At 41.0% G+C, this 23882-nt stretch overlaps 1 protein-coding gene across 11 annotated transcripts in view; it reads left to right on the forward strand.

Annotated features, from left to right (window-relative positions):
* Positions 1-23882, forward strand: part of TTN (titin) — a 276227-nt gene that overhangs the window by 194373 nt on the left and 57972 nt on the right. For all 11 annotated transcript variants that reach the window (XM_027556470.1, XM_027556566.1, XM_027556480.1 and 8 more), the window contains 37 exons: positions 282-578; positions 682-966; positions 1060-1353; positions 2423-2722; positions 2832-3140; positions 3229-3419; positions 3813-4242; positions 5809-6117; positions 6251-6399; positions 6486-6518; positions 6615-6744; positions 6834-7133; positions 7221-7538; positions 8591-8887; positions 8997-9296; positions 9382-9696; positions 9783-9931; positions 11139-11289; positions 11378-11659; positions 12885-13187; positions 13682-13984; positions 14088-14369; positions 14476-14775; positions 14869-15171; positions 15267-15575; positions 15690-15971; positions 16093-16392; positions 16476-16769; positions 16877-19843; positions 20171-20491; positions 20587-20871; positions 20969-21268; positions 21579-21881; positions 22310-22585; positions 22689-22988; positions 23081-23383; positions 23543-23842. In XM_027556470.1, the coding sequence (XP_027412271.1) occupies positions 282-578; positions 682-966; positions 1060-1353; positions 2423-2722; positions 2832-3140; positions 3229-3419; positions 3813-4242; positions 5809-6117; positions 6251-6399; positions 6486-6518; positions 6615-6744; positions 6834-7133; positions 7221-7538; positions 8591-8887; positions 8997-9296; positions 9382-9696; positions 9783-9931; positions 11139-11289; positions 11378-11659; positions 12885-13187; positions 13682-13984; positions 14088-14369; positions 14476-14775; positions 14869-15171; positions 15267-15575; positions 15690-15971; positions 16093-16392; positions 16476-16769; positions 16877-19843; positions 20171-20491; positions 20587-20871; positions 20969-21268; positions 21579-21881; positions 22310-22585; positions 22689-22988; positions 23081-23383; positions 23543-23842 (12870 nt within the window). The remainder of the gene's footprint in view (positions 1-281; positions 579-681; positions 967-1059; positions 1354-2422; positions 2723-2831; positions 3141-3228; positions 3420-3812; positions 4243-5808; positions 6118-6250; positions 6400-6485; positions 6519-6614; positions 6745-6833; positions 7134-7220; positions 7539-8590; positions 8888-8996; positions 9297-9381; positions 9697-9782; positions 9932-11138; positions 11290-11377; positions 11660-12884; positions 13188-13681; positions 13985-14087; positions 14370-14475; positions 14776-14868; positions 15172-15266; positions 15576-15689; positions 15972-16092; positions 16393-16475; positions 16770-16876; positions 19844-20170; positions 20492-20586; positions 20872-20968; positions 21269-21578; positions 21882-22309; positions 22586-22688; positions 22989-23080; positions 23384-23542; positions 23843-23882) is intronic.

Here is a 23882-nt window from a genome sequence, read left to right on the forward strand (position 1 = left end):
ATATATCAACTCATCACGCTGTACACCTAAAACTTACATACGTTATATGTCAGTAATACCTCAGAGCTGGAAAACAGACTAAATACTAGCAGTAACTACAGATATATGTTGAGGTTGCAGTGTAAAATTATAAACATTTGTATATATACCTTAAAAGTTTCACAGAGCAATATTTACCCACATTGCATGTAACATATGTGGGGGGAAATGGGCTAGCATAAGCTACTGCGCATTTTCAAACCATCAGCGGGTTTTGATTTCTGTGTGTGCATTCATTCTAGCTCCACCTGGGCCACCCGTCCCCAGAGTCACTGACACAAGTTCCACAACGATTGAACTGGCCTGGGAGCCCCCAGCTTTCAACGGTGGTGGGGAAATTGTTGGCTACTATGTCTATAAGCAGCTGGTTGGCACAAATGAATGGTCCCGCTGCACAGAGAAGATGATCAAGCCCCGCGAGTACACGGTCAGAGAAATCCGAGAGGGTGCCGATTACAAACTTCGAGTGACTGCCGTCAACGTTGCAGGCGAAGGGCCGCCTGGAGAAACAGAACCTGTTACTGTGGCTGAACCACAAGGTACTTAACCAGGGACCTGAATAAGATGATGGATATTTTCCCAGGATGAGATTTTTCCTCCCCATCTTTCTGGAGCTAATGTAGGACTGTTCTCTTTCAACAGAGCCTCCAACTGTGGAACTAGATGTTTCTGTCAAGGGTGGAATACAGATTATGGCTGGGAAGACTCTCAGAATTCCAGCTGTGGTGACTGGCCGTCCAGTGCCAACCAAAGTGTGGACCATTGAAGAAGGCGAGCTGGATAAAGACCGTGTTGAAATACAGAACGTTGGAACCAAGTCTGAGTTAATTATCAAGAATGCATTGAGAAAAGACCATGGCAGATATGTGATTACAGCTACCAATAGCTGTGGTTCCAAATTTGCAGCAGCCCGGGTAGAAGTTTTTGGTAAGAAATGTTAACGTGGATTTCCATAAGATTTTCCCTAAGCAATACTATCTTACTGCATTGATTTTCTGTTGTTACTGTTTTATTTTTCAGATGTCCCTGGCCCCGTTCTTGACTTGAAACCTGTTGTAACAAACAGAAAAATGTGTCTGCTTAACTGGTCTGATCCAGAAGATGATGGAGGAAGTGAAATCACAGGCTTCATTATTGAAAGAAAGGATGCTAAGATGCACACTTGGAGACAACCCATAGAGACTGAGAGATCTAAATGTGACATCACAGGTCTCCTTGAGGGACAAGAATATATGTTCCGTGTGATTGCCAAGAACAAGTTTGGCTGTGGCCCTCCTGTTGAAATAGGACCAATTCTTGCAGTTGACCCACTAGGTAAGAGAGAAAGTTTTGTGTTTATAAAGTGAGTATTAATTGCTTGTAGTTACGTCATTTATGTATGGAGTTTTATGGCTTCAAACTCCCAATAGTCTCCAGATTTATATTTGGAGTAATGAGAAAGGTAAAAACCAAATAACTACAAGCAACTGTAAGGATGCCATATTTACTGTAATTTCAATGTAATTTTGGGCATGGTTTTATGTGCTGAAAAACTTAAATCATTGGAGCTTAGCACAAATGAAAAAACCAAAGGAAATCTCCTTGGCTGGTATGAACAAATATGAAGCCCTAATACTGCACACAGCTGGTAATGCCTGCTGACGTCCCATTCTAGACAGCAAAGTCTTTGTGGTTCCACAAGAGACAGAGGAATTATTCCTCCTCCACCACCACCCAAAAAAAGAGACAAAATTACCTTCTCACTGTAACAGCCCATCTCAAAATGTCTGCTGCAGCTCAAGTTGTGCCAGAAAAAACAGAACAGAGTTGGACTTAGACAGTAAAGCTCTGCTTCTGGTTGTAATAATAGTCAAGAATGGATTGGGTCTAGTTTCGCCATTCTGAGCTTATTCTTTCTATCTTATCCTTCAGTACACAAAACTACAGCAGCATCACTTAAATTCTCTTTCCAGCCCTAAACCAACACTTGAGGCAACATGGTTCAAAGTGTATTCAGTAGACATATCCATTTTCTGTTAATGAGACAGGAATACTTTGCTCTCAGCTAGTCATTCAAAGCAAAATTTCACAGACAGCCCTCCTAGGTCATTAAAATTAGCTTTCTCAGTGACAGAGGTAAAATATGTAAAATGCTAAATATAAAAAAGCATACATGCACCTCAATTTATTTTTAATCAATAATCTTGACTATAGAGTTTACTAAAAAAAAAATTCTGCCTATATGAATGCCTGTAATTTTGGTAATTGAGATATTTTGAGGATTTTAAAGACATGTAACATTATGCCAATAGAAACCTATTTTTCATGTAATTTGGAGTGAAATGTGACTTCATACATGAATATTTGTCTCATTCTTGTCATGTCAACCTACCTCTGGTTAAAGGTCCTCCAACATCTCCTGAGAGGCTCACATATACAGAAAGGACCAAGTCCACCATCACCCTCGACTGGAAAGAGCCCCGCAGTAACGGCGGCTGCCCCATCCAAGGCTACATCATTGAGAAACGGCGTCATGACAAGCCTGACTTTGAACGAGTTAACAAGCACCTCTGCCCAACCACATCTTTTCTTGTTGAAGATCTCGATGAACACCAGATGTATGAGTTCCGTGTCAAGGCCGTCAATGAGATTGGTGAAAGTGAACCATCCCTGCCTCTTAATGTGGTCATACAAGATGACGAAGGTGTGGCATCTAAACATAATGGCCATTTGAATGCACTTTATCTCACAGGCTGTGTAAACATCTTTATGACTGTGCTGTTTTTTTCCCCCACGTTCCCTTCTCTTTGCAGTGCCTCCAACTATTAAGTTGCGCCTGTCTGTTCGCGGAGACACCATCAAAGTTAAGGCGGGAGAGCCTGTTAACATTCCCGCAGATGTGACAGGCCTTCCGATGCCTAAGATTGAGTGGTCCAAGAATGAAACTGTGATTGAGAAACCCACCGATGCACTTAAGATAACTAAGGAAGAAGTTTCCCGCAGTGAGGCAAAGACTGAGCTTAGCATTCCCAAAGCAACTCGGGAGGACAAAGGCACTTACACGGTGACTGCTTCTAATCGCCTTGGTTCAGTGTTCCGAAATGTCCATGTGGAAGTATATGGTAAGCGATACTCTTTCTTATAAAAGAATGAAATCCAGCATCTGTTTAAGAATTTCCTTCTCAATCTCCTCCATGGGTTCCTTTTCAGATCGTCCGTCCCCACCAAGAAATCTTGCTGTTACTGACATTAAAGCTGAATCTTGCTACCTAACATGGGATGCCCCTCTAGACAATGGTGGCAGTGAGATCACCCATTACATCATTGACAAGCGCGACGCAAGCAGGAAGAGAGCTGAATGGGAAGAAGTTACCAACAGTGCTGTAGAGAGGAGATATGGGGTAAACTGTTCTAAGTATTTTCTTATGCACATTAAAAGGACTTGAGTCTGAATAAACACCATTCTGGCATGACCTTGGAATTTAATGATTAAACTTAAAACACCACACAAAAATCCTTAGTTTTTAGCACCTTGCACATAAGGCCCCTTAGTAATTTCTGTTTGATATACGGATTCTCTTTTACTTGAGAGACAAATTATTAGGTTCAATAAATGTACACATTCTCATTTTAAAAGACTTTCTCCACATGTGAGTGTATGTACTCAGATAATTGTGTTTATAGATTTATTTCTTTTTACAGTCTTCCCCTACTAAATGACTTGAATATTAAATCAAGTGAAAATCAACATAAGTATGTGGTTTTTAAGAAATTCTTATTCATTTGATTTCTAGATCTGGAAACTTATCCCCAATGGTCAGTATGAGTTCCGAGTTAGGGCAGTGAATAAATATGGAATCAGTGATGAATGCAAATCAGATAAAGTGGTCATTCAAGATCCTTACCGCACTCCTGGACCTCCGGGAAAACCAAAAGTTCTGGAGCGCACCAAAGGGTCGATGCTAGTGAGCTGGACTCCTCCTCTGGACAACGGCGGCTCTCCAATTACTGGTTACTGGCTGGAGAAGAGAGAAGAGGGAGGTGCCTACTGGTCACGTGTTAGCCGAGCACCAATAACCAAAGTGGGCTTGAAAGGCGTGGAATTTAATGTTCCCCGTTTGATTGAAGGTGTTAAATACCAGTTCAGAGCAATGGCAATAAACGCTGCAGGAGTTGGCCCTCCCAGTGAACCATCAGACCCAGAAGTTGCAGGAGATCCCATATGTAAGTATGCTTCCATCTCTGGAATATATCAAGGACAAAGCCACTAAATAGATAATTCTGCTCTTAAATTTCTTGTATTTATTCTATGCCAAGTTATTTTATTTATTAAAATTAAAAGTTTCATACTTATGTAGACTGTCAAAAGTATATATGTATGTGTGTATATCCATATACACACACTGCTGCTGCTGCTGCTAAGTCGCTTCAGTCGTGTCCGACTGTGCTACCCCATAGACAGCAGCCCACCAGGCTTCCCGTCCCTGGGATTCTCCAGGCAAGAACACTGGAGTGGGTTGCCAATTCCTTCTCCAGTGCATGAAAGTGAAAAGTGAAAGTGAAGCCACTCAGTTGTGTCTGACTCTAGCGACCCCATGGACTGCAGCCTACCAGGCCCCTCCATCCATGGGATTTTCTAGGCAAAAGTACTGGAGTGGGGTGCCATTGCCTTCTCCGATACACACACTAAGCACACATATCTAATACGTATTAGATATATATACATATATATATATACACATATATATACATGTGTATGCATACACGTAGAGAAACTCATATGGTTTTTAAACACTTAGATTAAACCTAGTATTGTATGAGGAATCACAATAATAAAGACCCTGGACTATATAGCTCCTCTTTGCTCCCATACTTAAAATAAACCTCCGCCTCTTTAATCAGCTACTGTGGAAATTATCTCCCTCACCAAACAGACCTTCCAGTAGGAGTTTAACAAAAACAAAAGGTTGTTAAATTTTCAATAATACATTGAAACAAAGATGTAAGATCTTCAAGCATAGTCTGTGAAGTCTGTCAAATAAAAAGCAATTCTGAAAGATCTATAAGCATATCAGTTCAAAAATTAAAATACTGTGGCCTTAATGATTAATACCATGTGTTGTAATGTATAGATTTTCTGTGGAAAAAATTCAGTTATTTGTAAAAAAGACTTAAAATAATCTAAGTCCTATACGGAGCATATATAAAAAATGAATTATTCATTCTGCAAGCTAGTATTAAATATATGCTATGTGTAAAGAACTGTCTTAAGTGCTGGAAAGACCTATCATTAAAATTTCCATAATTGTAAAGCACTGTCAGAAATATAATGGATTGTTATGTGATTAGGGACAGGGTCAATATCTACAATACAAGGCATTAAAAATCAGTTTGTGTTCAAAAGTTTACAGCTAATGATGAAGTCATTTTTTAATTTTATGGTAGGTTATATTAAGTTTTTAGTATAGAATATTGCAGAATCTCTTCAAAGAGATCTCAAAAGTAAAATAGCTTTTCACCAATCATGTGTAAATAGAATAATAATCTATCAAGCGCTATCCAGTAGTCTTTCTACTCCCGGTTAGTTGTTTGCTTTCTTTGTTTTAGCATTAATGCTAAATGAAAATAGACTTTCTTATATTTCTCTTCTCTAGAAGGTAATTTATTCCTTTGGCATTCCTATTTTAATATTTTAAAAATAAAATATGATCAGGCAAAGTAAAATATTCTTACAGTACATAAATCTAGCATCTCATCAGCTTCACATTTTGATTTTTTTTTTTTTTTTAGATCCACCTGGGGCACCTTCTCGCCCAGAAGTCAAAGATAAAACAAAGTCAAGCATCACGCTAGCATGGAAACCTCCAGCCAAAGATGGTGGCAGTCCAATCAAAGGATACATTGTAGAAATGCAAGAAGAAGGTACTACGGACTGGAAAAGCGTAAATGAACCAGACAAACTTCTACCCACCTGTGAATGTGTGGTGCCAAACTTGAAAGAGCTCAAAAAGTACAGATTCAGAGTGAAAGCTGTCAATGAAGCCGGTGAATCTGAACCAAGTGATACAACTGGAGAGATTCCTGCCACTGACATTCAAGGTACTAGTCCTTAATCCATTTTTGTATTCATCTTTTGATCTTATTATGAAATTGATTCATGTGCCGAAGATGTGTCAATTACTTTTTTGAAAAAGGTGAGCTAAATCCTGTTATATTATCCATGGTATTACAGAGGTACCAGAAGTTTTCATTGACATTGGAGCACAAGACTGTCTGATTTGTCAAGCTGGCACACAGATTAGGATTCCTGCCGTCATTAAGGGGCGCCCAACACCAAAATCATCTTGGGAATTTGATGGAAAGGCAAAGAAGGCAATGAAGGTAAGAAAATTATAATTCTCTGCATCTCCCACGGAATGACTCTAAGGAATACTTACACTATAACTGATTATCTTATTTTCTAATAGGATGGGGTTCATGATATACCTGAAGATGCACAGGTAAGAAAAAAGAAAATTGAAATGATCTCAGAATCTGATTGACTTCAATACTGCTATTATTTCATTCATTGTATGACTACTGCTTTCTTTGTACAGCTGGAGACTGCTGAAAATTCATCAGTAATTATTATTCCGGAATGTAAACGATCTCATTCAGGCAAATACAGCATCACAGCCAAGAATAAAGCAGGACAAAAGACTGCAAATTGCAGAGTTAAAGTCATGGGTAAGAAAGGCTTTAAAAGTTATTATAGAATAAGAACAAATTATTTTAAACAAGATAGCACTGTTTACATTGTGATTTGCATCCAACAGATGTACCAGGGCCACCCAAAGATCTGAAAGTCAGTGACATCACAAGGGGCAGTTGCAGACTTTCATGGAAGATGCCAGATGACGACGGAGGAGACAGGATCAAAGGCTATGTTATTGAGAAGAGGACTATTGACGGAAAAGCTTGGACTAAAGTCAATCCCAACTGTGTAAGCACCTCATTTGTCGTCCCGGACCTCATCGCCGGACAGGAATATTTCTTCCGCGTGCGGGCAGAAAACCGTTTTGGTGTTGGTGCTCCCGCGGAAACGATTCAGAGGACCACTGCCAGAGACCCAATATGTAAGTTTTTAAGTCAAAGATTAAATTAGCTTCCTAATTGAAACCTGAAATGTATTGTTGTAAACGATTCATACTTTATTTTTAAAGATCCTCCTGATCCCCCTATTAAACTGAAGATTGGCCTTGTAACAAAGAACACCGTACACCTGTCATGGAAACCCCCAAAGAATGACGGGGGCTCCCCTGTCACCCACTATATTGTTGAGTGCCTTGCATGGGATCCTACTGGGACAAAGAAAGAAGCATGGAGACAGTGCAATAAGCGTGACGTGGAAGAACTGGAATTTACCGTGGAAGACCTCATCGAGGGTGGGGAATACGAATTCAGAGTCAAAGCCGTCAATGCTGCAGGAGTCAGCAAACCTTCAGCCACTGTTGGCCCCGTGATCGTCAAAGACCAGACATGTACGTACCAACATGTGATTGGAGAAGGTCCTCTTTATGGATGCCTTCCTAGATACTCAAAAATCCAAAATAAAAAGATGTGTCTGTGCATTGGAAGCTCCCATGGGTTGAGTCTGGACACGGGCCTGTTACCTAAACACTGAACTCCCACAGAATTATCACATTTCCTTACAGGTTACCTTTCCTTTACTAAAGGGAGATACTGTGTGGAGTTTCCTTACTCTGATTTTTCTCCACAGCAGGCTGTTTTACTTACCAAAAGATAAAACAGCTCCTCTGCATGCTCCTCAAAAGGGGCAAAAAGTAACCAGTTATTTTGTTAGCAACTGCCAGGGCCCATTTATATTCATAGTCAAGTCTCTTTCTACTTGAGAAAAAGAAACTTGTTCACATATCATGATAACCATGAATACTCTGATAACAACATCAAAGGAAATGACATTGAGTGTCCTTGAGTAAAGATTACATGGGTTTTATTAAAACTATATTGATTCTTCTCTGAGAAAAAGATACATCCATTTTAAGAGATAAAATATCCACAGAAATATGCTAATAATTCTTCCTGTAATTATTGTTACCATCTCTACTGCTGTGTGTGTGTTAGTTCTCTCTTCTAAACTTAGGAAAGTGGTAGTCACCAGCCACTTTGCATATTCTTATACTAAATTCATGAAAAAGGGAAAATTGCTCTGCCTCTACTAGCAGTTATATTTCTTAAAAGGAGAAGTCATCTCAGAACAAAATAGGTCCCTTCATTACTCTGAATAAATATTAGGGAATATCATAAAAGAACTCCCAAGCCTAAACTACTTACTACAGTTGCACTTCTTTCAGTATCTACAATCATAATGATGCCAGGTAAGAGACAGGCAATAGCTGATACATAGCTACATATAGATCAATAAAGGATGATGACCACCTATGCCTGTCCCCCAAACTGGTACAAATTAGCTGAAGACAGATCTGTTCTTTATGAATTCTATTCAATACGTCTGATCCTTTAGTGTTTTATGTTTCTAATGACAACATTTTTTTTTTTTTTAATAATCTAGGCCCACCTGCAATTGAGCTAAAAGAATTCATGGAGGTTGAAGAAGGAACTGATGTTAACATTGTGGCCAAAATTAAAGGTGTGCCATTTCCGACACTGACCTGGTTTAAAGCTCCTCCAAAGAAGCCTGATAACAAAGAACCCATTGTCTATGATACCCATGTCAACAAACTGGTGGTGGATGACACTTGCACCCTAGTGATCCCACAGTCTCGCAGGAGTGACACTGCCTTATACACCATCACAGCTGTGAATAATCTGGGAACAGCATCAAAGGAAATGAGACTGAATGTCCTTGGTAAAGATGACATGATTTTATTCAAACTACATGACTTTCTGTTCATAAACGTAATATTTGGTTTTAAGATCTTTCCCTTAAAAGCGTTTCTCTTTTAAAACCATTTTAGGTCGCCCTGGCCCTCCAGTGGGACCAATAAAGTTCGAATCTATTTCAGCAGATCAGATGACATTATCTTGGCTTCCACCTATAGACGATGGTGGGTCTAAGATTACAAACTATGTAATTGAGAAAAGAGAAGCTAACAGGAAGACATGGGTGCGTGTCTCCAGTGAGCCCAAAGAATGCACGTACACAATTCCCAAGTTGCTAGAAGGCCATGAGTATGTATTCCGAATCATGGCCCAGAATAAATACGGCATTGGGGAGCCTCTTGACAGCGAACCTGAAACAGCGAGAAACCTCTTCTGTAAGTATCACATAGTTCACATTCAAAGTCATTATTGTCTTTGTCTTTCATAATTTCTTATAAATCACTGTGATTTTTGTCACAGCTGTCCCAGGAGCACCAGATAAGCCAACAGTTAGCAGTGTGACTCGAAACTCCATGACTGTCAATTGGGAAGAGCCAGAATACGATGGAGGCTCTCCTGTGACCGGATATTGGCTAGAAATGAAAGACACCACTACAAAGAGATGGAAGAGAGTTAACCGAGATCCTATCAAAGCCATGACTTTGGGTGTTTCCTACAAAGTGACTGGTCTCATTGAAGGTTCTGATTATCAATTCCGGGTATATGCCATCAATGCTGCTGGTGTGGGGCCAGCAAGTCTGCCATCAGACCCAGCGACTGCTAGAGATCCAATTGGTAAGCCTTCAAACCATTCCTGTTTCTTTTTTCTTCCCAAAAGTACCATGGAAAAGTCAAGAATAATGTCTACTGGTTCTTTCCAGCACCTCCTGGCCCTCCATTTCCCAAAGTTACAGACTGGACTAAATCATCTGCGGATCTGGAGTGGTCTCCCCCACTAAAAGATGGTGGGTCCAGAGTAACAGGATATATCGTTGAATATAAAGAAGAAGGAAAAGAAGAATGGGAAAAGGTAGCTAAACTTGGCATGATGGGAATATACTGTAAATAAACTGAACATGTATAGTTATTCTCATTCTTACCTGTATTTTTTAAATTAAGAAATCAGAAAAATAGTTTAACTGATAATCCAGACATCTTATATCAAAAATTTAATCAAAATTTGTCCTTAAAACAATTATCCTTCAATTAAAAATAAATTTAATTATAAAAAACTTAAGTTTTATTATGATGAACCTTTTGGCTCTAAAGCTTAAAAAAGTAGAATAAGTACAGTACAGTTTTTTCAATCATTTGACAATATTTTAAAATATAATTGCTTCCATTCAGTATTTACCTATAATATCTGATCCATTAAACCTAAATTGACAATAATTTTCCCAAAGAGAGTGAAGACACTATTGTTACACTTTGGAAAGCTATTAAAAAACTACAGTAGTCCCCTTCTATCCCCAAGGGATACATTCTAAGACGCCCCCCCCCCCCAGTGGATGGTTGAAACCAAGAATTATACTGAGTGCTCTCTATATACTATGGTTTTTCTTATACTAATGGGCAGGTTATTGTTTAGGGGCTGCTGTTTGCTCAGTCATGTCCGACTCTTTATGATCCTATGGACTGTAGCCCACCAGGCTTCTCTGTCCATGGGATTTCCCAGACAAGAATACTGGAGGGGGTTGCCTTTTCCTTTCCAGATCTTCCTGACTCAGGGATTAAACCTGCGTCTCCTGCATTGGCACACGGATTCTTTACCACTGAGCCACCAGGGAAGCCAGATGGTTCACTTCCCAAGCAGAGATGGAGCAGGATGACCCAAGATATCATTATATTGCTCAGAATGGAACTCAGTTTAAAACTGATGAATTGTTTATTTATGGAAACTATTTTCCATTTAGTATTTTCAGATTCCCAATGACTTCTGTGGTAAATAAAACCACAGATAAGAAAGCATTACTGTATTCCAGGGGCTTCCCAGGTAGCACAGTGGTAAAGAACCCACTTCCTAGGCAGGAGACATGAGACAACGGGTTAGATCCTTAGGTTGGGAAGATGCCCTGGACGAGGAAAGGCAACCCCCTCCAGTATTCTTGCCTGGAAAATCCCATGGACAGAGGAGCCTGGCAGGCTACAGTCCATAAGGTCACAAAAAGTCAGACATAACTGAGCACGCATGTCACACACTGTATTCTAATTATAAAATGGCTGTGACTTTTCCCTAGGCTAAAGATAAAGAAGTGAGAGGAACAAAACTTGTTGTGACAGGATTGAAAGAAGGAGCATTCTACAAATTTAGAGTTAGAGCAGTCAACATTGCCGGCATTGGAGAACCTGGAGAAGTCACAGATGCCATTGAAATGAAGGACAGACTTGGTAATTACTGATGTTTCTATTGTTTTATCAATGTTTGCATTTTGGATTGGAAATGAAAGCAACTTACTATTTTTAAATTGTTTTCCAGAATTACCTGACCTTCAGTTAGATGCCAGCGTCAGAGATAGAATTGTGGTCCATGCTGGAGGGGTGATTCGGATCATCGCCTATGTCTCTGGAAAGCCTCCTCCAACTGTTACCTGGAACATGAATGAAAGAGCTTTACCTCAAGAGGCCACCATTGAGACCACAGCCATTAGCTCATCCATGGTCATCAAGAATTGCCAGAGGAGCCACCAAGGCGTCTATTCTCTTCTTGCTAAAAATGCAGCAGGGGAAAGAAAGAAGACAATTATCGTTGATGTATTAGGTAAAAACTCAGTTTGTCCACACATCTTTTAAAAATAACATTTTATTTCATCTACAAGAAAGATGTACTATTAAGAAAACTATATTACAAATATTTTGGAAAATAAGAAAAATTACCCACAATCCCGTTAACCTCTATTATTAGCATTTTTTTAAATTCCCTCCTTACTGTTTATCTAATATATACTTTAACATGGCTGTACTCCTACTATGAAGTCCTGTATGTTGCCTTTTTTGTATAGCATGCTACCATAAGCATTTACTGTATTATTATATAGTCTTTATAAAAGCAACTTTCCTGCAAATGTCCAAGAATGTTTAACAGTTTGCTAATAAGATTGACCATTTTTCACATCTAGGACCTGCTATTTATTATAATAATGCAAAAATCCCTTGGAAGCTGTCCACATGCTAATCAAAGAGAAGCATCATATTGGATTATCAATATTGCATTTCTAGTCCCTGAATATTGAGTTGAACTCTCTCTGACTGCTCTCTTCCAGTGATTTGCTCAGAAAGTGAAGCCTTCCCACTCAGATCTCTCTCTCAGCATGTCTCTAGGCTCAGCCATACTCCAAACACCCAGTTCTTATGTTAAAATAACCAGTTCTCTATTGAGCATAATTCATATTATGAAACTGGTTTATTAATGAAAATGGCATGAAGAAACAATCTCATTGAGCAATTCTTCTGTCCAATGGCTGTTACTTTACAAACTGGTGTATTTCCAGGTTAAACTGCAACTGTCTCACTGGTCATTCTGAGATTTGGGGTCTTCTGTGCTACTCAGATTCACTGATCACCCTGAAAAAATTCTCTCCCTCTTTTCCTTCTGGAGAGTAAACTAAACACAAAAAATAGTCATGCCGCTCCTCACCCTTCTCTCATCTCCCTCTGTGCACTTTCCTCCCAACATCACCCTCTTATCTGACTCACAAATTACTAAAAAAATTGTATATATGTGTGTGTATATATGTAAAGCTGTTCCATAAGTCTCCGTTAAAGCAGGGGCAATCAGTAACTACTGCAAACTTACTTTATTTTAAAATATGGTTGGATATAGACATCAGGAAAGAAAGGAAAAAATAAAAACCTCAATAAACACAAAATCTTGCTTTTTTCGTAACAGTATTTTTGTCTCCCTTTTAAAAACAGAGGGTAACAAATGTTGAGCCCTGTAGTTCATTGAAGTCAAACAACTAGAAACCTTCCCCTCTTATTTCTAGATGTACCAGGTCCTGTTGGAATACCATTCCTGGCTCACAACCTGACCAATGACTCCTGCAAGCTGACGTGGTTCTCACCAGAAGATGATGGGGGCTCTCCCATCACCAATTATGTAATTGAAAAGCGGGAAGCTGACCACAGAGCATGGACCCCAGTGACATACACAGTTACCCGACATAATGCTACCGTCCAGGGTCTCATTCAAGGAAAAGCCTACTTTTTCCGAATTGCGGCTGAAAATAGTATTGGCATGGGCCCATTTGTTGAGACCACAGATGCACTTGTCATAAGAGATCCAATCAGTAAGTAAAGTTTAAAACAGTTTCATCCTTAATCACTTCTTCACTCATTTAATCAAAGACTGCAGTGACAAAAGAGGTGTATAAATAAATGCCAAACATTTCTTTCATTTGACAAATACTGAGTATCTGATGTTGGTTCTATTTGAATGTGACTGTGAAAGACATTATGGGAATACATATTCCTCAGATCCTTCCATATAATACTGCACTTTTAAAATTTTCACTTAACGGCATAAACATGAAGTAGTTTACTAACTCTGAAACTACCAGCTCTGGAGAACTTTCCTGAATTATCTGGTCTCAATTAACCTCGATTTTGTCATCTGGAAATCAGAGTGTATTGGATCCCTTTTAGTTACTCATTTTATGTTGAGATCTCTTTTGTCACTTACCAAACAAATAGTTTAATGTTTAAATGCAATCCTCAGAAAGTAATATTTACCACACTCTCCTACATTTTTAACATTTGTCTCACTGTCACTCCACACTTGTAGCTGTACCAGAGCGTCCTGAAGACCTGGAAGTCAAAGAAGTTACCAAAGAGTCTGTCACTTTGACTTGGAATCCCCCTAAGTATGATGGCGGATCTGACATTATCAACTATGTCCTAGAAAGCCGTCTCATTGGAACTGAGAAGTTCCACAAAGTTACAAGTGACAACTTGATGAGCAGGAAATACACCGTGAAAGGCTTAAAAGAAGGTGATACCTACGAGTACCGTGTCAGTGCTGTCAATATTGTTGGGCAAGGCAAACCATCATTTTGCACCAAGCCAATCACTTGCAAGGATGAGCTGGGTATGTGTCAAATGCAGCGTACACTTTGAAAACTTGTACACACATACAGATTGACCGTAAGACATCAGTCAGACTGATTTGCCTTTATCATTATACATTTCAGCTCCTCCAACGCTTGACCTCGACTTCAGAGATAAGCTCACAATTCGAGTTGGTGAAGCTTTTGCCCTCACTGGCCGTTACTCAGGCAAACCAAAGCCTAAAGTTTCTTGGTTCAAAGATGAAGCTGATGTGCTGGAAGATGACCGCACTCATATAAAGACCACCCCGACGACACTTGCTCTAGAGAAGCTCAAGGCCAAGCGTTCAGATTCTGGCAAATACTCTGTGGTTGTGGAGAACAGTACAGGCTCCAGGAAGGGTGTCTGTCAAGTTAATGTTGTTGGTAAGTATTATTTAGAAAGTATTAGAAACATTCTGTTCTTTCCGAAGCAGAAATGGAAATAACATTTTGTGCTGTGTTTTTTTTTTTTTTTTTTTCTTTTATTCAGACCGTCCTGGACCACCAGTAGGACCAGTTATTTTTGATGAGGTGACAAAAGATTACATGGTTATCTCTTGGAAGCCGCCTTTAGATGATGGAGGTAGTGAAATTACCAATTACATTATTGAGAAGAAGGAGGTGGGCAAAGACGTTTGGATGCCCGTGACATCTGCAAGTGCCAAAACAACATGCAAAGTTTCTAAACTGCTTGAAGGAAAAGATTATATTTTCCGGATACATGCTGAAAACCTGTATGGAATAAGTGATCCTCTGGTGTCTGACTCAATGAAAGCCAAAGATCGCTTCAGTATGCATCGTATTTCTTGTCAGTGATTTAATGTTTGCTGTTGTTAACAGGAAGAATTAAATGTCTAACACATTGTGCTAATGTTTGTTATAGGGGTTCCTGATGCACCTGACCAGCCAATCGTTACAGAAGTTACCAAAGACTCTGCATTAGTCTCCTGGAACCCGCCACATGATGGAGGAAAGCCCATCACAAACTACATCCTGGAAAAGAGAGAAACTATGTCTAAAATATGGGCTAGAGTTACCAAAGAGCCTATCCATCCATACACTAAATTTAGGGTTCCTGATCTTCTAGAGGGGTGTCACTATGAATTCCGGGTTTCTGCAGAAAATGAAATTGGTATTGGAGACCCAAGTCCACCATCCAAACCAGTCTTTGCTAAAGACCCAATTGGTATAGTACTAAAGCATTCTTTCAGCTTTCATTTTATCTGAGTTTGTTTCCAGCTGTATTCTAACTCTGTTTTGATTTTCTCTTTTATTCTGTAGCTAAACCAAGTCCACCTGTTAATCCTGAAGCAATAGATACAACATGTAATTCAGTCGATCTAACCTGGCAGCCACCACGTCGTGATGGTGGGAGCAAGATTCTGGGTTATATTGTTGAGTACCAGAAAGTTGGAGATGAAGAATGGAAAAGAGCCAATCACACTCCTGAGTCTTGTCCTGAAACTAACTATAAAGTCACCGGTCTTCGGGATGGTCAATCCTATAAGTTCAGAGTAATAGCAGTCAACGCAGCTGGCGAGTCAGATCCAGCTCATGTTCCTGAGCCAGTGCTAGTAAAAGACAGGCTCGGTGAGTACAGACATTCTCAGTTGCCTCTGCAAGGAAGACAGGTTTCATCGTCTATGCTTAACTGTAAAATACACAAACAAAGCAAATCTGAAAGTACCATTCTCTTTATTCTAGAACCCCCCGAGTTGATTCTTGATGCCAACATGGCAAGAGAACAACACATAAGGGTTGGTGATACTCTGAGGCTTAGTGCCATCATCAAAGGAGTGCCATTCCCAAAAGTAACCTGGAAAAAGGAAGACAGAGCGGCTCCAACTAAAGCAAGAATTGACGTTACTCCAGTTGGCAGCAAGCTTGAAATTCGTAATGCTGCCCATGAAGATGGTGGCATTTACTCCTTAACAGTGGAGAATCCAGCTGGTTCAAAAACTGTCTCAGTAAAAGTACTCGTATTAGGTAAGAATTTTAGTGCTTGTGATGGCCTTAATGCAATAACATATAAAAGTAACTCAATACGTTTTGAGTTCTTAGCTGGATTAAATCACTTACAATAACTGCATTGTTTAACACTTTTCAGATAAGCCTGGGCCACCTAGAGATCTGGAAGTCAGTGAAATAAGGAAAGATTCTTGTTACCTTACTTGGAAGGAACCCCTGGATGATGGTGGTTCTGTTATTACAAATTATGTGGTTGAGAGGAAAGATGTTGCCAGTACCGAGTGGTCACCTCTTTCAACTACATCAAAGAAAAAGAGTCACTTGGCTAAACATCTTAATGAAGGCAACCAGTATGTCTTCCGAGTTGCTGCTGAGAACCAGTATGGACGTGGTCCCTTTGTGGAAACACCTAAACCCATCAAAGCTGTGGATCCCCTACGTAAGTTGCTCTCTTTGGATACAAAAGTACTGTTTGACTGTCTTTGAGAATATTGTTTATTCATCATAACTTCTTCTGAAAAGATCCCCCAGGACCACCCAAGAACCTACACCATGTGGATGTTGACAAGACTGAAGTCTCCCTTGTTTGGAATAAGCCAGACCGCGATGGTGGCTCTCCAATCACAGGATATTTGGTAGAATATCAGGAAGAGGGCACCCCAGACTGGATTAAGTTCAAGACCGTGACAAACTTAGCGTGTGTTGTTACTGGACTACAACAAGGGAAGACCTATAGATTCCGGGTAAAAGCTGAAAACATTGTGGGTCTTGGTCTCCCTGACACAACTATCCCAATAGAATGTCAAGAAAAACTAGGTAAATTTTAGATTGGCACTATTTTCCTTCTTTTTAAAATTATTCATGTTGTGATATTATCCATACTGTCAAAAGCAAAATCTAATTTCCTCATGTTTACTTTCCAGTGCCTCCATCTGTGGAGCTGGATGTGAAATTAATTGAAGGCCTTGTGGTAAAAGCCGGAACTACCGTCAGATTCCCTGCCATCATCAGAGGTGTGCCCATTCCTACTGCAAAGTGGACAACCGATGGGAATGAGATTAAAACAGATGAACACTATACGGTTGAAACTGACAACTTCTCATCAGTACTCACCATTAAGAACTGCTTAAGGAAAGACACTGGGGAATACCAGATCACAGTGTCCAATGCAGCCGGCACCAAAACAGTAGCCGTACATCTTACTGTCCTTGATGTTCCTGGCCCACCAACAGGCCCTATTAATATACTGGAAGTTACCCCTGAATATATGACTATATCATGGCTACCACCTAAGGATGATGGAGGAAGCCCTGTGATAAATTACATTGTTGAGAAAAAAGACACAAAGAAAGATACATGGGGTGTGGTCTCTTCAGGTAGCAGCAAGACAAAGTTGAAAGTCCCACACCTGCAAAAGGGATATGAATATGTCTTCCGAGTGAAAGCAGAGAATAAGATTGGTATTGGCCCTCCTCTTGACTCTGTACCTACTGTTGCTAAACATAAATTTAGTCCTCCATCTCCTCCTGGTAAACCAGTGGTTACTGACATTACTGAAAACGCTGCAACAGTGGCATGGACCCTGCCAAAATCTGATGGTGGGAGTCCAATAACTGGTTACTATCTGGAGCGTCGAGAAGTAACAGGCAAATGGGTACGAGTCAACAAAACTCCTTTAGCGGACCTGAAGTTCAGAGTAACTGGACTCTATGAGGGAAATACATATGAGTTTAGAGTGTTTGCCGAGAATCTTGCAGGACTAAGCGGTCCATCCCCAAGTTCTGATCCAATAAAAGCTTGCCGGCCCATCAAACCACCTGGACCACCTATTAATCCTAAGCTGAAAGACAAGACCAGAGAATCAGCTGATCTGGTATGGACAAAGCCTCTCAGCGATGGTGGTAGCCCCATTCTGGGCTATGTTGTAGAATGTCAGAAAGCTGGGACAACACAGTGGGACAGGATTAACAAAGATGAACTCATTAGGCAGTGTGCCTTTAGGGTACCTGGACTCATAGAAGGAAATGAGTACAGATTCCGTATAAAGGCAGCTAACATTGTGGGAGAGGGAGAGCCACGTGAACTAGCAGAATCTGTAATTGCAAAGGACATCCTTCATCCTCCAGAAGTAGAACTTGATGTAACCTGCCGTGATGTCATCACCGTCAGAGTGGGCCAGACTATCCGCATTCTTGCTCGGGTCAAAGGCAGACCTGAACCAGACATAACTTGGTCCAAGGAAGGCAAAGCATTGGTCCGAGATAAGCGGGTTAACATCATTCACGAACTACCTCGTGTTGAGTTGCAAATTAAAGAAGCTGTTAGAGCTGATCATGGCAAGTACATCATCTCAGCCAAGAACAGCAGTGGACATGCCCAAGGTTTTGCTATCGTTAATGTCCTTGACAGGCCTGGGCCTTGCCAGAACTTAAAGGTCACCAATGTAACCAAAGAGAACTGTACAATTTCTTGGGAAAACCCACTAGACAATGGTGGCTCAGAAATAACAAACTTTATAGTGGAATATCGCAAACCAAATCAGAAAGGCTGGTCAATTGTCGCCTCAGATGTCACTAAGCGATTAATCAAGGCCAACCTCTTAGCCAACAACGAATACTATTTCCGAGTTTGTGCAGAGAATAAAGTAGGTGTTGGGCCAACCATTGAAACCAAAACTCCAATTCTGGCTATTAACCCTATTGATAGACCAGGGGAGCCTGAAAACCTTCATATTGCAGATAAAGGAAAGACATTTGTCTATCTAAAATGGAGGCGGCCTGATTATGATGGTGGTAGCCCAAATCTATCATATCATGTTGAAAGGAGGCTGAAGGGCGCTGCTGATTGGGAAAGAGTGCATAAAGGAAGCATTAAAGAAACCCACTACATGGTTGACAAATGTGTGGAAAACCAGATTTATGAGTTCAGAGTGCAAACAAAGAATGAAGGTGGGGAAAGTGACTGGGTAAAGACAGAGGAAGTTGTTGTGAAGGAAGACTTACAGAAACCAGTACTCGACCTGAAGTTAAGTGGTGTGCTCACTGTCAAAGCAGGAGACACCATTCGACTTGAGGCAGGTGTTAGAGGCAAACCGTTTCCAGAAGTTTCCTGGACCAAGGACAAAGATGCTACAGACTTAACAAGATCACCAAGGGTCAAGATTGACACCAGTGGTGATTCGTCTAAATTCTCTCTCACTAAAGCAAAGCGAAGTGATGGTGGTAAATACGTAGTTACAGCAACTAACACAGCTGGTAGTTTTGTGGCCTTTGCCACCGTGAATGTTTTAGATAAGCCTGGTCCTATAAGGAATCTGAAAATTACTGATGTGTGTAGTGACAGGTGTTCTCTTCGCTGGGATCCACCGGAGGATGATGGTGGCTGTGAGATCCAAAATTATATTTTAGAAAAATGTGAGAGCAAGAGAATGGTTTGGTCCACCTTTTCCTCTACTATCTTGACACCTGGTACTACAGTAACACGTCTCATAGAAGGAAATGAATATATCTTCAGAGTCCGTGCAGAAAATAAAATAGGCACAGGGCCTCCAACAGAAACTAAGCCAGTCATTGCAAAAACCAAATATGATAAACCTGGTCGCCCTGATCCTCCAGAAGTCACTAAAGTAAGCAAAGAGGAGATGACCGTGGTTTGGGCGCCACCTGAATATGATGGTGGAAAGTCCATCACAGGATACTATTTGGAGAAAAAGGAAAAACATTCAACGCGATGGGTCCCTGTCAACAAGAGTGCAATTCCCGAGAGACGTCTAAAAGTACAGAATCTCCTTCCAGGACATGAGTATCAGTTCCGTGTCAAGGCAGAAAATGAAGTTGGAATTGGAGAACCAAGTTTGCCATCAAGACCAGTGGTGGCAAAAGACCCCATAGGTATGATGTTCTTGTTTTTCTCTGGTATTATATCAACTCTTAATCTCAAACGCAGAGGTATTAGACAAGTAAGTTAAATCCACAACATCAAAACTTTATCATAGCCAGTATTTTTCCAAATAGATCTTTTACCAAATCACCTAAAATGTACGAACAACGGTAGATTCTAAATTTACAAAGGAACATAAGGAGGACTTAGTTAGCAACTGAGAAATTGACTGTACTATCTGTGGTTAATTAAGAATAGACTGTATAAAATTATACATTAACATATCACTAATCGTGGTTAACCATGTGTAAATTTATTCTTACATAATTTACTTTCAGAACCACCTGGTCCACCAACCAATCTCAAAGTGGTTGATACAACCAAAAGTTCCATAACTCTTGGGTGGGGAAAACCAGTGTATGATGGTGGTGCACCGATCATTGGCTATGTTGTGGAAATGAGACCTAAAAAAGCAGACATGTCACCGGATGAAGGCTGGAAAAGGTGCAATGCTGCAGCGCAACTTGTCCGCATGGAATTCACTGTGACCAGCTTGGATGAAAACCAGGAATATGAGTTCAGGGTTTGTGCCCAAAACCAAGTTGGCATCGGGCGCCCTGCAGAACTAAAGGATGCTATTAAACCTAAAGAAATCCTAGGTGAGGCCCTAGGTTATCACTTGGTTCACTGTTTCACTTCTCACGTGACTTCCCCACATTCTGAAGTCAACTAATGGCCTTTGTGTCATTTGTAGAACCTCCAGAGATTGACTTGGATGCCAGCATGAGAAAACTGGTCACCGTGAGGGCAGGATGCCCCATCCGACTATTTGCCATCGTGAGAGGGCGACCAGCCCCTAAGGTCACCTGGAGAAAAGTGGGTATTGATAACGTGGTCAGAAAGGGACAGGTCGATTTGGTTGACACCATGGCCTTCCTCGTCATCCCCAATTCTACACGTGACGACTCAGGAAAATACTCCTTGACGCTTGTGAACCCAGCGGGAGAAAAGGCCGTGTTTGTGAATGTCAGAGTATTAGGTGGGTGGTGAACAACTGTCTTCCTCCCCTTCAGAAACTCCTTAGTTAATCAGGAGGCTGAGGGAACTCAAATGTCTAATCTTGTGGTTCTTTACAGATACCCCTGGGCCCGTGTCTGATTTAAAAGTCTCGGATGTCACTAAAACATCGTGCCACATTTCCTGGGCCCCTCCCGAGAATGATGGCGGGAGCCAGGTGACACATTATATCGTGGAGAAACGTGAGGCCGAGAGAAAGACATGGGCGACAGTCACCCCAGAAGTGAAGAAAACGAGCTTCCACGTCACCAATCTTGTCCCTGGGACAGAGTATTTCTTCAGAGTGACTGCTGTCAACGAGTATGGCCCCGGTGTCCCAACAGATGTCCCCAAACCAGTGCTTGCGACAGACCCTCTAAGTAAGTCACATCCTTTCTCCCCTCTTAACCCCAGTCCCCGATTTCAATCAAGTCAAGACACAAACACTTACCAAATACCAAAACCCTAAAGGGCTTTAACTCGTAGAAACCTACACAGCACAAAAAAATATCTCACTCACTCACTGAAGACTTCTGATCTGCCTCCTCGAGTACTTTTTACTTTCAACAGCCCGAACCACCTTTCCCACATAACTTTGAAGCAGGTGGCATATGAAAACATTGATGTATATTACAAAGGGATGGATTTGGCGACCTGGACAGTTTTTTCTTAATCATATTTTTCTTCCAGGTGAGCCGGATCCCCCCAGGAAACTCGAGGTTACTGAAATGACAAAGAACAGCGCTGTATTAGCCTGGTTACCACCCCTGCGTGACGGAGGCGCTAAAATCGACGGCTACATCGTTAGTTACAGGGAAGAGGAGCAGCCTGCAGATCGCTGGACAGAGTACTCAGTGGTGAAAGACCTCAGCCTGGTAGTCACTGGCCTCAAGGAAGGGAAGAAATACAAATTTAGAGTAGCGGCCAGAAATGCCGTGGGAGTCAGTTTGCCGAGAGAAGCTGAAGGCGTGTACGAAGCCAAAGAACAGCTATGTACGTGGACACTGAGTCATTTTTATCATGTGATAAAAGTTTACAAGAATTTTCTTTTGACATGGAGACATTTATCCCTGAAGAGTCTAATTCCATAAATACCTGAAATATAGGAGAGAATAGTGGTTTTAAAACATTTGCACCCACAACACATGGTAAAACAACTTAAATCATGACACAGCACACACAGACATATATATAACCTTAAAAAGAAGTTTCTTAGAGCAACACCCATCCTTATTATGTATGCTGGACTCTGGTATTTTCAATTCAATCTCATTCTTTTTAAAAAGTATTAGCAGTGATGCAAACATCACCTGGAACCTGCTAATGGGTTATTATTCACCACTTGAAAAACACTATATAGTTCCTCATTAGAGGAAATTTAACCTCCCCACAAAATTAATGTATCTTCATCTTACTTTCAGTGCCACCCAAGATCCTCATGCCAGAGCAGATTACTATCAAAGCTGGGAAGAAACTCCGAATCGAAGCCCATGTGTATGGAAAGCCTAATCCGGTCTGTAAATGGAAAAAAGGAGAAGATGACGTTGTCACGTCCAGCCACCTGGCTGTGCATAAAGCAGAGAATTCTTCAGTTCTGATCATAAAAGATGTTACTAGGAAAGACAGCGGTTACTATAGCCTCACTGCAGAGAACAGTTCTGGGACAGACACTCAGAAAATCAAAGTCATCGTCATGGGTAGGTTCAGCATTAGACAAACAGCCATCCACATGTGAAGATCAGAAGCATTTTTTCCAGTCCCAGTCCTGTCCTTACCTTTCTCTCCTCTCGGTTCACGCAGACGCTCCTGGACCCCCGCAGCCTCCGTTTGACATTTCTGACATAGACGCCGATGCCTGCTCCCTGTCCTGGCACATTCCTCTGGAGGACGGAGGCAGTAACATCACCAATTACATCGTGGAGAAGTGTGACGTGAGCCGAGGTGACTGGGTGACAGCTCTAGCTTCAGTGACAAAAACTTCCTGCAGGGTTGGAAAACTGATCCCAGGCCAAGAGTACATCTTCCGGGTCCGTGCAGAGAATCGATTTGGCATTTCAGAGCCTCTTACATCTCCGAAGATGGTGGCTAAGTTCCCATTTGGTATGTTCCTTTTAGGACGAAAAACTGAACTGTTTTCTTTCTCATCTGTTACTTAGGCTAGAAACTGACATCTCCCTGGTTTTCATCTCCAGGTGTTCCAAGTGAACCCAAGAACGCACGCGTCACTAAAGTCAACAAAGACTGCATCTTTGTGGCATGGGACAGACCCGACAGCGATGGAGGCAGCCCCATTACAGGCTACCTGATTGAACGCAAAGAAAGAAACAGTTTGCTCTGGGTGAAAGCCAATGACACCCCTGTCCGGTCAACTGAATATCCCTGTGCTGGCCTGGTAGAAGGCCTTGAGTATTCATTCAGAATCTATGCCCTAAACAAAGCTGGATCCAGCCCACCCAGCAAACCAACTGAATATGTGACTGCAAGAACTCCAGTTGGTGAGTAATTTTTTTTTTTTAAGTATTATGAGGACACATTTAAATCTTAGCATCTCTAAATGTTACTATTTCCATTCAGGAATATGTTCTGGGTGATACAGTGAAATAGAACATTTCTGCTGTTAAGACAAATGCTGAGAATATCTCTTTTGGTTCTAGATCCTCCTGGCAAGCCTGAAGTCATTGATGTTTCCAAGAGTACTGTATCTCTTGTCTGGGCTCGTCCTAAGCATGATGGGGGCAGCAAAATTATTGGCTATTTCGTAGAAGCTTGCAAACTTCCTGGTGATCAGTGGATACGGTGTAATACTTCACCTCACCAGATTCCCCAGGAAGAGTTCACAGTGACTGGCTTAGAAGAGAATGCTCAGTATCAATTCAGAGCAATTGCCAAGACCGCAGTAAATATTAGCCAACCTTCTGAACCTTCCGATCCAGTGACTATCATGGCAGAAAGTGGTAAGATTCTGTTGGACATTCTAGGCAAAGGAAGACATCA

This window comes from Bos indicus x Bos taurus, chromosome 2 (genome assembly GCF_003369695.1).
Source record: "Bos indicus x Bos taurus breed Angus x Brahman F1 hybrid chromosome 2, Bos_hybrid_MaternalHap_v2.0, whole genome shotgun sequence".
NCBI classification, from domain to species: Eukaryota; Metazoa; Chordata; class Mammalia; order Artiodactyla; family Bovidae; genus Bos; species Bos indicus x Bos taurus.